This window comes from Microcaecilia unicolor, chromosome 9 (assembly GCF_901765095.1).
Source record: "Microcaecilia unicolor chromosome 9, aMicUni1.1, whole genome shotgun sequence".
Taxonomy (NCBI): domain Eukaryota; kingdom Metazoa; phylum Chordata; class Amphibia; order Gymnophiona; family Siphonopidae; genus Microcaecilia; species Microcaecilia unicolor.
In genome coordinates, this window is record NC_044039.1 from 197,931,638 (window position 1) to 197,944,862 (window position 13,225).

The 13,225-nt window shown below is 42.6% G+C and overlaps 1 protein-coding gene across 1 annotated transcript in view; it reads left to right on the forward strand.

Annotated features, from left to right (window-relative positions):
- The first annotated feature begins 1,120 nt into the window (after positions 1-1,120).
- The window catches only part of BCL11B (BAF chromatin remodeling complex subunit BCL11B), a 265,988-nt gene continuing 253,883 nt past the window's right edge, over positions 1,121-13,225 (forward strand). The window contains exon 1 of the mRNA XM_030215369.1: positions 1,121-1,522. Within this exon, the coding sequence (XP_030071229.1) occupies positions 1,465-1,522 (58 nt within the window). The 5' untranslated portion in view covers positions 1,121-1,464. The remainder of the gene's footprint in view (positions 1,523-13,225) is intronic.

The window sequence follows — 13,225 nt, forward strand, 5'->3', positions numbered from 1 at the left end:
GAATTATTTTTAACGCTGGTTCTAAACATCATATTACGTTTAAACGTTAACTAAAGAGAGATCTGAACTGAACAACTCCAGAAAAAGAGCAAGCAGCTGCTGGCGCCTGGGGAACTGTATCCGACCCTGAGGAATGGACCAGGACCCCCCCTCCCCTCCCCCATGAGCAGGCACTAGATACAACACAGCTATAACGAAATCAAGAACCGGCTACAGAAATGAATGACACACAAAATGGGGCATTCTTTCTTTTTTTTTTTTTTTAAATGATATTGGGGTTTGTTTGTTTTTTTGTATAGGGATGCGGGGTCCAATATTGTTCCAACTCTCTCACTACATTGTTCCGCCGCTAGGTCCTGGAGCAGACGAGTCCCTTTGGCTGTGGCGAGGCTGCTGACTGTCTTGATTTCTCCAAGAATGAACCCAGACCTGACTCACTGCGTGCCCGCGGGCTTGCCAAGGTTAGATGATCTTTTCTGGGACTTTGGGATCCCTCGTGAAATGACATCCAGGCCTCTATCCAAGCTTTGGGGGGGGGGGGGGGGGGGGGAGAGAGAGAGAGAAGGTGCTGTGGGGTTTCAAGTAGCAGAGAGGTGCGGGAACAGCAGAAACTGACAAAGCTCAGAGCTTGCAGGCATGTGGTTTTTTTCTTGTTGTCTTCCAGGGTACAATGTTAAAAAGCCACCGCTAGTCGCCCCCAGTGCTCCTACTCTCTCGGTCTTTTTGTCTCTAGTGCAGATTAAACGTCACGTCCGCACTTGAACTTGAATTTTATCCCATTGTACAGAGGCAGACCCAGCCATAGAGAGACAGAGAGCTCCCAGAGAACCAGGACTCCGCCATCTTCACACTGAAATATAATAGTAATAGCCAGCACAAACAAGCACTGGGCGAGCAAGTGCCTTCCCAGTGCCAGGCAAGTGGAGCAGTGCAAAGTGCTGGGCACTGGCATTCCAAGCACTAGGGCACTGCCAGTTGAAGTGGAAGGAGATACTATTTGGCTACCCCCAAACCAGCAAGGGTCAGTGTCAGATTTTTTGGCTTTTTTTTTCTTTTTTTTTTTTTTGGTGGGGAGAGCCCCAGATTTTCTTTTTTTTTTTTTTTCTACTGGTGGAGGAAGTGCACTGCCAAGCACTCTGGAAAAGTGTCACGGTTGGTGCAAAAAGAGCAGGCAAATTCTAAGTTCAAGAAGAAACTGGAAATCCAAGCAAAGCCAAGCAGTGGAGAAGTGCCCGCGTGTGACACAAAGCTTTTTCTTTTTTTTTGTTTTCCTTTTTTTTGTATCACTATTATTATTATTATTATTATTAAGTGAGGGGGAATCCCACTAGTGTACAACAAGCAACTTTTTTTTTCCAAAGGAGAAAGCATAGAAGAAGAAGCGTGGAAAAATTAAAAAGAGGAGGATCAGCCCCCCCAACTCAAAGCAGATCTCCGGGCGATGCCAGTGTAAATGCCAGGGCAATGTCCCGTCGCAAGCAGGGGAACCCGCAGCACTTGTCACAAAGGGAAATTATCACACGTAAGTTACGATCGGTACAAGAAAGGGTGAAATCAAAAAGAAAGTGTAATAACAATCTTGTAAATGAAAGGTGCATAGATGCTAGAAATGAGGAGCGGAGGGAAAAGCAGGAAAGTTTCAATTCGGTTTAAAAGGAAGAAAAATCAGTAAAACTTCATGCACTAAAAGAAAGCTTTTGGTGGGGGGGGGGAGTGGGGGAGGGAGGAGGTAAGCTGCTTGTAAAACGGGAAGTGATAAAAGTTGGCGAGCACATGGATTCCCTATCTGACAGTAGAAAGTGGAAGGGGAAAGTCAGGGGGGCTTGGTGGGAAGAAGCGCGAAGATTGGAGGAGAGCGCGAGAGAGAGAGAAAAAAAAAACGAGAAACGGGTTTGTTTTTTTTGCAAACTTCAGGAGAACAAGGCGAGGGGGGGGGGGAAGGTAAACCTGGGACAGGATCGATGTGAAGCTAATGACAAACACATGGCTTTTGAGGGAAAATTACAACTGCGCGTCTGCCGAATGGAAATGCGAAAAGTCGAGGGGAAGCCCAACCTGGGAAGGGAGAGGAGGGGGCGATCGGATCGATACCTTGCAGGAGGAGGAGGGAATTCGAAAGGAGCCAGAAGTGGGGAGGGGGAGGCTGCTTTCTCGCTAGGGCTGGGGGGAAGATGCTGGTTTTCTCTCGTTGTGTCTGCACGGACGGGGAGCGTGTGCAGCCAGGCAGGGCTCTGCTCCGGCCCAAAGTCGTGCAAAAGGAGGACGACACAAAGAGCGTGAAAGTTCCTGCTCCCTATCATGCTGCCACAAAGAGGGGAGTAGCGTGCTCCCCTGCCCTGATTGCTGATTGAGATATTTCCCCCCCCCCCCTCCCTCCATTTTTCTTTCTTTGGTTAAAGTAAAAAAAAAAAAAAAGGATCTCTTTCCAGGTAAATCCTTCCGTGCACACTGTAAACAACCGGGAGCAAAATGCAACACAGGTGGGGGTGGGGCTGAGGGGGCTCAACTGTAACCAGGAGCAAAAAAAAAAAAAAAAAGAAATGTTGAGTGCAAAATGTTGCATATTCAGAAAAAGAAACATTTTTTTCTGGCTTCAGTCAGGAGGGTTTCCAGCAGACCAAGCGGTCAGTGGTTAATCCAGAAAAGCCGGAAAAGGCAATTTGGATGGAAGTCCACTTTGGCAAGAGACTACGATGTGAAATGTAAAAGCAGTTGCCAAAGCAAAGCTGCCGTGTTCTAGCAAAGGTGAAAAGCTTCCGGCTCTTTGGACGGCCAGGGTTGTCTGAACGTTGTTTCCAAGCCTTGCAGGCTGGAGCAAACCGTTGCACCTTTCCCCACATGCTCCCCCCCCCCCCTTCTCATTCGGGGTTTTATTTCACGTCTTGCCCTCCTACAGTTTGAATGCAATAGAAATATAACCTTCCCCAGTGCAGTTTGCAAGTCAGTTTGTGCTTTTGCATTTCTTCCTTTACAACATTGTGTTGTTGCAAAAGAGAGAGAAAAAAAAAACCCCACACACCCCAGCCAGCTAGAGTGTTACGCACGGTGGATGCAGCGCTGAGTCTGAGACGCTGGAAATCCGAATATTTATGTTATATTTTAAAAAATTTAAATAAATAAATATATATATATAAGGAATTCTCCCCTCCCCTGAAAAGCAAGAATAGGAGCCATCTGCCAGGAGCATTTGCTGGTCCTTTCTCTTCGGGTTTTTGCTTTTTTATTTTCTCAGGAAGCTAAGCGATTGGGTTTAAATCCGAATTTGTTGAAAAAGATTTGTAATTGGAATTCGTGGTTCAGTAGCTTATGAATCGGGAAAGGCTAGTTTTTTTTTTTAATAATCAGTATACGATTTGATGAAACAACTGAGGACCATATATATATATTTTTTTTTTACTTTTTTGTTTTATTTCGTAGGCAGATTTTTGATGGCTGTTGACGTTTCTAATATAATGGGTTTTGCCTTTGCAACTTGCAGGGTTTCCTCCCCCCTTTTTGATTTTAATTCCCCTTCCAAGGGTAGCTTCAGTTTAAGGGATCACCCCCCCCTTTTTTTTTTGTTTTGCACATAATTGCATTTCTTTTCTGGGGGGGGGGGGTGACAAAAATATGGCTGGTGGCAGAGCAGCAGCACGTTTGAATTGCTAGGAAGGCGAGGCGGCTTGCTGGAGCAGGTATGTGTGTATATGTGTGTGTGTGTGCGCGCGTGTGTATGTGTGTTTGCAGCCGGTGCTCGGAGCCTGCTTGTGTGAGCTTTGCCGGGAGTCTGAAATGCTACGCAGGCTACTGGGCAAGAAGCCTTGGGGTGCAGGGAGTAAAGAGAGCAAGGGGGCAGACAAGGACTGCTTCATTGTGGGGAATTCCCAGTGCAGGGAGGGATCCAGCTGCTGGGCTTTTTATGTTATGCATAAGGGACTGGGGATGGCTAGCGTCAAGTGGAGAGTATAAGTGACCAAAACCAGGCTGGCGAGCAGCAGGCACTGGCATAGAGCGGGATGGGGGGGGGGGGGGGGAAACGACTGGTAAAAGTGTAGGAGGGCAGTGGGGGGAAATGTGGTGGAGTAGTGGGCGAAAGAGTTGAAGTGGACAGAGCTCAAAGCAGTGGGCAACGGGCATGATTCAGACAAAAGGGCTGCGTTGGACTCTGCATTTTGTTTGGATAAAAGCATTGCACCGATCAAACAAAAATAATAATGATAATATTGAATAGCAACGATAACATCTTTATTGACTGATGGGGAGTGAAAGGGGAAGGTGAATACTGAAGAGTAAGACAAAATGAAATGGGATAAAAGCTAGGGGGAAGCAGGGCATGAAAGAGTAACTGCAGACTTTTTTTTTTTTATGGGTGATTACTGGCTAGTTTTCAGACTATGCTTTTATTATTAAACTACCCGGCCAGTAGATTGTCTTGTAAGAAGAGGTGGCTGGTAGCAAACGCTGATGGAACGTGAGACCTGCAGCTGCTTTTCTGCAAAACTGCAAAATACTTGGCAAGTGCCTGAATTGTATTTAGTGATACAGGAGGCAGGGAGTGTTATGCTCGTCAACTGTTGTTATTGTATGGTTCCCCTACAGGGGTCAAAATAAACATTTTAAAATCCGAAGCGATAAAACATGTTACAGTCATATTTGTTTTGGGCGTTGTTATATGCAAAAAGTTAGAATGATTATTTATTTGCAAAAGGCATATTTTCAAAGCACTTTGGGAGGCTAAGTTCCATAGGTTTCTATGGAACTTTGGGAGGCTAAGTGCTTTGAAAATATGCCTCAGTGACCTAGTTACTTATTCCTGAAAACACCACCACACGTACAGAAGATCTGACAAATTTCATTAATTGTAGGCAAGCTGAGCAAAATAGTTTACATTGGATTTGCAGGCTACCGGTTACATAGCTAAGATAAAAGAATAAACAACCAACAGAAATGTAGGCCAACAGAATACAACAAGTAACTCTAAAGGACGTGGTGGGGACAGACTGTAAAGTTTGCGTTTCCATGTGTTTTGATTGAATGCGTTTAATTTTGAACTTGGTTGGAGGGGGGGGGGGAGGGGCGGATTTTTACATTAGTGCCACACTTTTATTCTTGGAAGCAAGCAAATGAACCGGTATGGAGAGAGGGCATCACTGCAGACAGACTTGATAGGGTGAACAGCTTCTAGCTGTATTTTCTTCCTACCTGAAAAGAAAGTGAATTTTGAAAAAAGGCTTTGCTAGAATGTAAAAATAAAGCCTGATCAATACAATGACATAAGCCCAGCATTAGGGTTTCATCAGCCGGTGGGGTCAACAGGTTCCCGAGAAAGAAACACCATTTCCTTAGAAATACAAACAAGAAAACTAAACAAAAAAAAACAACCACCCTCTAAACTACTAAAAATGAAAGGCAAGCATGCAAAATTGGCCAAGAAGTATGTTTTCCTTGTTTAAACTATGCTAATAAATGCTTTTAAAATCAGGTTGAGAGAATTTTAAAGTCGTGGCTCAATTTAGGTTTTTCTCTTTGAGAGACAAATTTTTTGATTTTAATAGCCAGGGCTGTAAAGAATAGAAGACCTGTTTTAAAAATGCTATTGGAAAGGCCAACATCTAAGGCTGGCGAGTTGATGTAGTTGATGGTTTTTGAGATATAGCGAGTTGATGGCATATTCTGATAGTTAAGGAGAATGAAAGGCAACTTTTGCGGAAATTTTCTTTTTAAACTTATTTGGCCCCCTGTTGTGTTACATAAATGAATTCAGAAGCACATTTTTGTCAGTGGTGGTGGCTTGGCAAATTCTTGTCGAAGTGGTTTCACTTTCTGCTGTTTGTCCTGTGCACTACTTTCTCTCTGCTGTTTAAGGCAGACTGCAAGAAATAAGTCTTAAGCAGTTTTCTTTAGGGTATAGATAGATCTGCGATTCTCAATCTTTTTACCATGGCGAAACCCCTAAAATATTTTTTCATACCCTCTCAATTTGCATAAACATATATATGTTCATACTGTAAGCTAATTTCTTGAGGAACCCAGTTTGGGAATCACTGGGGTATATATTTTGCTGAGCTTACTTTTAAATATGACCTGAGAAGCCGGATCCGTAGGGTTGTGCCATGCAGCTAAGTGCCTGCTTTGGTCCACCCCACCTTTTGACTTTTGCAACCTGCGCTTGTTTTTTTTCGGATATACCTGGGGCTGGTGGCTTATTTCCAAACAATTTCATGTTAGGTTAGTGGGTTGCAGGTAGCCTTCACTGACAATTGCTTTTCAAGCACTGTCTTTTCCTTTACCAAATATCTATATCTATATATATATATATATACACACATATACACACACACACACACACATATATATACACACACATACACACACACATACATACATATATATATATATATATATATATATATATATATATAATTCCTTGTAAATCTTTAATTTCCTCTCTGTTAATCCCCTGCACTGTGCTGTAGATGGTGCTTTCTTTGTTTTTCTGATAAATAGTTCCCCAAATAAACTTTACCGTTTTTTTAAGGTAATTTATTTCTTTATTAACTGCAAGGCTCACTTGTGTCTGCCTGCTCGCTGTAACTGACAGCTAATGACAACTAGGGGGAGCCCGTTGCCTGTATCAAACTTGCCATGTGTGGTTGGAATTGCTGTTAAGTGTTACTGTTGAGGAGCACAGAGGCCCATTTCAGACCCTGTTTACACTGTTGAAAAATATCTTAACTGTTCTGGTTATAGCTTCGATTTTGATTGAAACCGCTACTTCGGCTTAGAATGGTCTGGATTTCCTAAAGGGTATTTCCGAATAGCCTTTGGCTAATAAGCAAAATTGCTTTCAAATGGAGTCCGTTAATTAGAATGCATTTGTTTAGTTGATGGTACAATTCTAACAAGAGATGAAATACTTAAATAAGTTGAATTTGTTAATCACTTTAGTCAGGAACGTGTATGGTGATTTTCGGTAGCGGCTTGGGACCGGGGTTCGGTCAAGGACCGATACTTTCCTCTGATAATAGAACGGGGCAGTTGCAGAACGTTGTACCTTGATCGGCAAAAAAAACAAAAACAAAAATACAGCCCTGTGTAATTTGTATGTTCGCTTTCAGAGGTGCTTATATTTTTGTCTGTGATGCACAATGGTATTTCAGTACACAGCGTGTTTTGAGGTAACACCATATGAATCCTTTAGGAACTTTACAAGACAATAACATCTAAGGAAATATATATTCTTAAGATTTTCTAAAAGTTTTCCTACAATGGTTCCAGATGTGCTAAAAGGGTTTGTGATGATACTCGTGGCTCGTAGCTTGTAGAAGATTCAGCATCTTAAACACTGCATTTTGAATTTGAACTCAGGCCTTCTCAGAACAGGTAGTACAGTCTCACAACTGTGTCACAATGTGCTCTGTACTGGGTGATAGGGAGAGAGTATCTCATGCCCACTTCTCTCCTAGTCCCACAAACTGGAATATTCCATCAAAGGTGTTTCTGTTCTCATTTCAGAGCACCATATCTGGGTGCAGGTTGACCTGTGACAGGAAACCGTGCTTCTTATGTGAACTTGAAGTAGAAATAATTTAGGTCAAGAACAGGGCTGTCGTGAGCTGTAGGAGAGACTTCACTGTGAACACACAGCTCCTGAAATCTATCCGATGATAGCTCAGCTTCATTTGGTGCTTGAATGGCGATGCTGCAGCCGTGAGCCTGCAAGCACACATCAGCCTGCTCGTCTTGACAGGTGACGGTGTATTGCAGACGAAGATTGAGATCAACATTTCTTCAGCTGTGGAAGCCCATTGGCTTCTCTGACCACAGAGCTGTGTTGTGCCTTGCGTGTATGCTGCAGAGCTCCGGCGGTAGCACCCACCCGTGTAGCAAGTCGAACTTTTCCTTGCAAAGCCACGGCTGTTTTGTGACCTGTTAAGTCATCCACCTGGGGACAGCCGGGTTCAGTGCATAGTGTTGCCCCACGCAGCTGACGGAGTGTGAAACGTTTGATTGGTGGCAGGTTGTGTGTGACGTCATAGAGGACGCCATAGACAATGTGGCCCAATCGCGCCTTAGTCACTGTGGCTGATGGAGGGTGACGTAATGTTTGTCTTGACTGAGAATGGATTTGGTTGCGTGTGATGTCATAGAGGACGCCATAGACAATATGGCCCAATCGTGCCTCAGTCACTGTGGCTGATGGAGGGTGACGTAATAATGTTTGTCTTGACTGACAATGGATTTTCCCAGAATCAGGGTGTAACTGTGGGAAGAGGCTTCCATTTAAAAGGGTTTAATAAGAAAAATATAGCTAATATTTATTAACATTAATATGACACAGGGGTCTTTGAAATACTGAGTACGATGTTCATTCCTTACGGGAATCTATCGTTCTCTCAAGTGAACAATCAAAATACGTTAGAATATCTAGGAGAGGCCTCTGAGAGGTAAAACATTCAACATTACTTCCTGAAGGGACTTTTAAAGAAAATTTCCCAGCGTCCCAACCCATTCAGAATATACAATCTATCTCCCTCTCTATCTCTTGTCCCGCGGTCATTACTGTGCCCTCACTTGCTGTAACTGAAATTTTGAAGAAATGTAGCAAGCGTTTTTCTCCTCTGGGTCTGTGGGACAAGCTGTATCAGGCCCCTGGCCTTTTTTTTTTTTTTTAAATTATTTTTAATCTCCTGTACACAAGACATACCGATGCACCCATGAATCATTCAACTGTTGTGATAGAACATCTTTAAGTGCTGTTTCCCCCTCTACCGTGTGTACATTTTTACGCGGATACAGAAGGTGCATCACGCATTCGTTACTGTCTGGAATCATTCTTGCATTCACGCTGTATTTCTGTGCCCAAAGGTTAGCTACATATGCTTAACATTTTCTAAAGCTTTTTGCCAATATGCACGGTGTGTGAGATGCTTTTGGTAGACTTTTATGCAGAAGCTTTTCCAGAGAACTGTTTTAAAAAATCCTAACGCAGACAAGTGTCAAAACAAATTGCACTTCAGGTATTGCAGATACCCCCCCCCCCCCCCTTGTAGGAAGTGTTGTCTTATGTGGGGGGAGAGGTGGCTAGAGAACTATCATCATTTTACAAGCAAAAGTGACAGCAGCTCGGGATTGCTTAATAGCATGGCATTCACCGGGACTTGGTCCTGGATTTTTTTTGACATATGCAAGTTCCTTCTTCTTGGCTTGGAGCAAGAAATCTGAGTTTTGTGAAGGGGCCGCCGATCATTTTCTTTCCCCAACTCTGCATAGTTAAACGTTTTTACTGCAAACAAACCTAAAACGTAGGAATTAACCAACAGGGTTTCTTAAAATATTTTCCATATCCCTTGTATTGTTATACGAATCATACATCTTCGTAGTTTAGAAGTGGTTCTGTGGCAAGTGGCTCAGATGGCTTAATTCAGTGGCTGAATTCAGGTGGAGGTGGTGTTCGGTTGCCTCCTTTTAGCCAGGTTAAAAATGCCGAGGTGCCTAAAAATTGGATCACAGAATTGTTAAGAAATGTGTATTTCACTATATGGTTCTCTTCACATTCTTCCCTCCAGGGCTCTGTCTTCAGCTTTGGGAAATTATTATTGTTTGTTTTTTTGAAACTTTTAACTAAAAACAATAATAATCATTTGCTCGTTTGGGAAATTCGTATTTCGGTTTCCCGACTGCCGAATCCCGGCCGGAGCTCCTAAGATTTACGGCACTTGCGGTTTATAAGGTATAAAGTGCCAGCGACCTGTGTATTAGGGCTCCCTTGGAGCTGTAAATCTTTGCAAGCGAATGAGCTGCCCAGGGACGCCTTTTATTTTAAAAGACTCACAGAGCTTCTTTTGCAACACGGTACCGGCAGCATTTAATTAAATGGTATTTTCACCCTCTGCAGAATCCGGGCACGTCTTTTGTACGTGTTTGCAACCTGAACGTGGGCTCTTCGGAGGCTGGCAGGGGAGCCGCGCTGTACCTTTTCTGCTCTGTTTTGAATATGCGTTTTTACTTTACAGTGCTTTCATTTCCCTCCGTGTTTTTTTTTTTTTGCTTAAGGCAAATTCTCTGCTGCCTCGGAAAGAATGCAGTGTCTCTAGGAACTTGGCCTTTGAAAAGGCTTTTTTCTCATGCCGTGTTGCTGGAGGAAAAATGAAGTCCCTTTTGAATTTAGGGCACTAAGAGGGTTGAGCTGCTTCAGGGTATTTGGAGGAACGGGTGCTTTCAGGAGCTGCTCCTGCGCACATATCTTTAAATTTACCTGATCTCCCTTGCCGGATCATTCGGTAGGGGTGAAAGGCTTTATATCGCCTGTGCCTTCCAGCGTTATTAAGTAGTCTGATGTCATTTTTGCCACTAATTCCCTAGCCCCATTTTTGCTGGTTTTCAGGACTAATTTTTAGGGCCTGATTCACTAAGGTTTTGTTTGTTTTTTTTAAACAATTTTGTGTTTAGGAGGTGGAAAATATTAGGGAATTAAGCTCTTTTTAATGCTTTGATCAGATAATTGATTTAACCAGAACTAAGTGAAACCTGAGCTCTGATGGAATTCAGAATTACATTGGCTGTGTGTGAGGGTAGGGGCAGTGGGGAGAAGAGGCCTAAAACTCAAAATGATACAGTTGAAGATTAAACAAATCCGATCACAGACAATCAGGAAACTTAGAATTCAGCAGCCCACTGAAACATACTGCAGCAATGCCTTGCACCCAGCAGAACCCTCACAAATACTTTTGATCATAGTTTGAGTCTGTTTCTCAGGTTTTTTATTTCTCTGGATTTTGCTCACACCTTTTTCAGTAGTAGCTCAAGGTGAATTACATTCAGGTACACTGGGTATTTCTCTGTCGCTGTAGCTCACAATCTAATTTTGTAGTTCAGGCAATGGGGGGTTAAGTGACTTGCCCAAGATCACAAGGAGCAGCAGTGGGATTTGAACCGGCCACTTCTGGATGGCAAGACTGGTGCTCTGTGGTAGAAGGGCATTGGCCTAGGAGGGATGTGGGGCCACATGTGAAAAACACGGCTGCTCATGAAGAGTGATTCTAAAAATGGAAAATTAGGGTTCTGAAAATGATCCTGTTGGTTTTGCCCTATTCAATGGTTATTGGGGGGAGGGGGGAACTTGTTTGATCTGAATGCATATTAAGCAGTCTGAATTTTGTTTTTTTAAATTTCTTAAGAGGACTTGGATTGGGGCATCACAGTGCTGGGGGGGTGGGGCCCAGATGGTGGCAGTGCGGCAGGAGATGTGTGTGCACACTTGTGATCTGTTTGCAAGTTGTGCTGTAGCCACAGCATCTCCTTCCAAAACCAAAAACATTGAAAAAAAAAGGCCCAGGGTGTGTCAATAGAAAGTGTAAACTGCTCTGTGGAAGGAAACATTTCTCAGGAGAGATTTCACGGCCAGGTGGAGGTGGTGTCCAGTTGGCAAGATCAGCAGCCCCAGAATTTTGTGTGTTTTCAGTACATGAATGTATTCAAGTTGCAGTATTTAGACATCTTAAATTAAAGGGAGCCCCAGCTTTTGAATTTACGACAGGAACAAAATATCTGAAGCTCAAGCTCTGATTAGTTATTGCCCAAGTTAAATCTGTACGTTGGGAAGTCCAAAAAAATTGGCATGTGCCTAAATTGGGATATATGTCTCATGTTTCTTTTATTAAATCACAATGATAATAAGATCCCATCCAAATGTTAAGGGGGGGGGGGGGATTGTTAACTGTTTTAGGCTCCGAGTTTGGGTCATTTTCTTTTTCTCTTCTCAGATTCACATTTAGGGAAGTTTACTGGCAAGACAATTTGTACATCAGGAGGTTAAAATAAAAGGAAAAAGAGAGAAAAAAAATGTAGATGTGCTGAAAAGAACTGTAAAATATATTTTGGGTTTTTCCAAGTAGAGATTAAGTTTACTTAAATTCCTAAAATGTAACCCTTGGCTTAATTCTGTGCTGACTATAACATTTTTTTCGTAATGGATATTGGAAGGTTTCATCATTGTATCTCACAGGCTCTACAGGATGGGATCATACCTGCGTATTGGAGATTGTATGTTTTAAAATTGAATCAGAAAAGGACATTTGTAAATTGGTGTCAGTATCCAAGGTAGACTGTAGATGCAGTGTTTTCCAAAAGAAATTCTGTATAAACAGTGTAGGCACTGAATGCACGGTGTACCGATCCGAAGGGAAGCTGAAAAATTCAGTAAAGGGGCAAATCCTGTAGGATTATGACCTGTACGGCCTGCGTGAGGCTACATTAACCAAGCTGACACAGAAAATGCAGTTTGGGGTCATTTTCAGATTTTTTTCCCCCCAGAGTTTCAGAGATTTTTGTTTCAGTTTACTTCATACAGTCATTTTAATTAAAAAAAAAATGCACATTAGAATTTTTTTTAATGTATGCTAATTGACTTAATGTGAATTAATTCATGGGCTAATGCGCATTACATCAATTTAACATGCACTACGTTTTTAAGCCATGCTAACAGATTGAATGCATGCTAACAAATGCACATCCCTGCTTGGACGCTTGCAAAACAAGACATGTATATAGAAAAGATGACATGATTTGCCACACATGATTGTGGTCTGTGTGCATATTATTATCCTGTAGGGGAAAGGGGACTTGAGCTCAGTTTTAGTTGCCTTACACTAGTACCTTAATAGCTAAAACATTCACAACATAGCATAATGGAATTAAGGGCCAAGACTTGGCGTGGCCCAAGTATGGAATCAGCAGCTATGTAGTGGCCAAAATGGCCACCATTTCTTTCAGATTGTTTTTGTGCTGTAGCTTTTCTTTCTGACCGCTACAGTTTACCTTGCATTGAGTTTTAGTTGTGTTAGGTCATTGTTGATACTGGTTTTCCACTTCTGGTCATCAAAGGAGAGGCATTATTTGGTGCCGGAGAGGAGATTTTTACTGCTCATTTTCAAAGCACATAGACTTATAGAGTTACTTTTAAAGTTGCCATGTTGTACTTCAGATTTAGCTTGTGATTTATAATACTTAAGAGCTACAGGGATCAAAACCAGAACTGGAGCAGCCCGTTTGGTTGATTTGGAGTGAGATGGGCCCTACTTGGAAGGATGGACCTTCCGAGGTGCAGGGCCAGCAGCAGTGGCTACACAAATGTTTATGAGGCAGTGCGGTGTTTTGTGTCCTTGGCCTGCAGACTTGAATTTACTTATGCAAACCAGACGAGCAAGTGGGTTTTTGGTTTCAGTTTCAGATCTTTTTTTTTGTT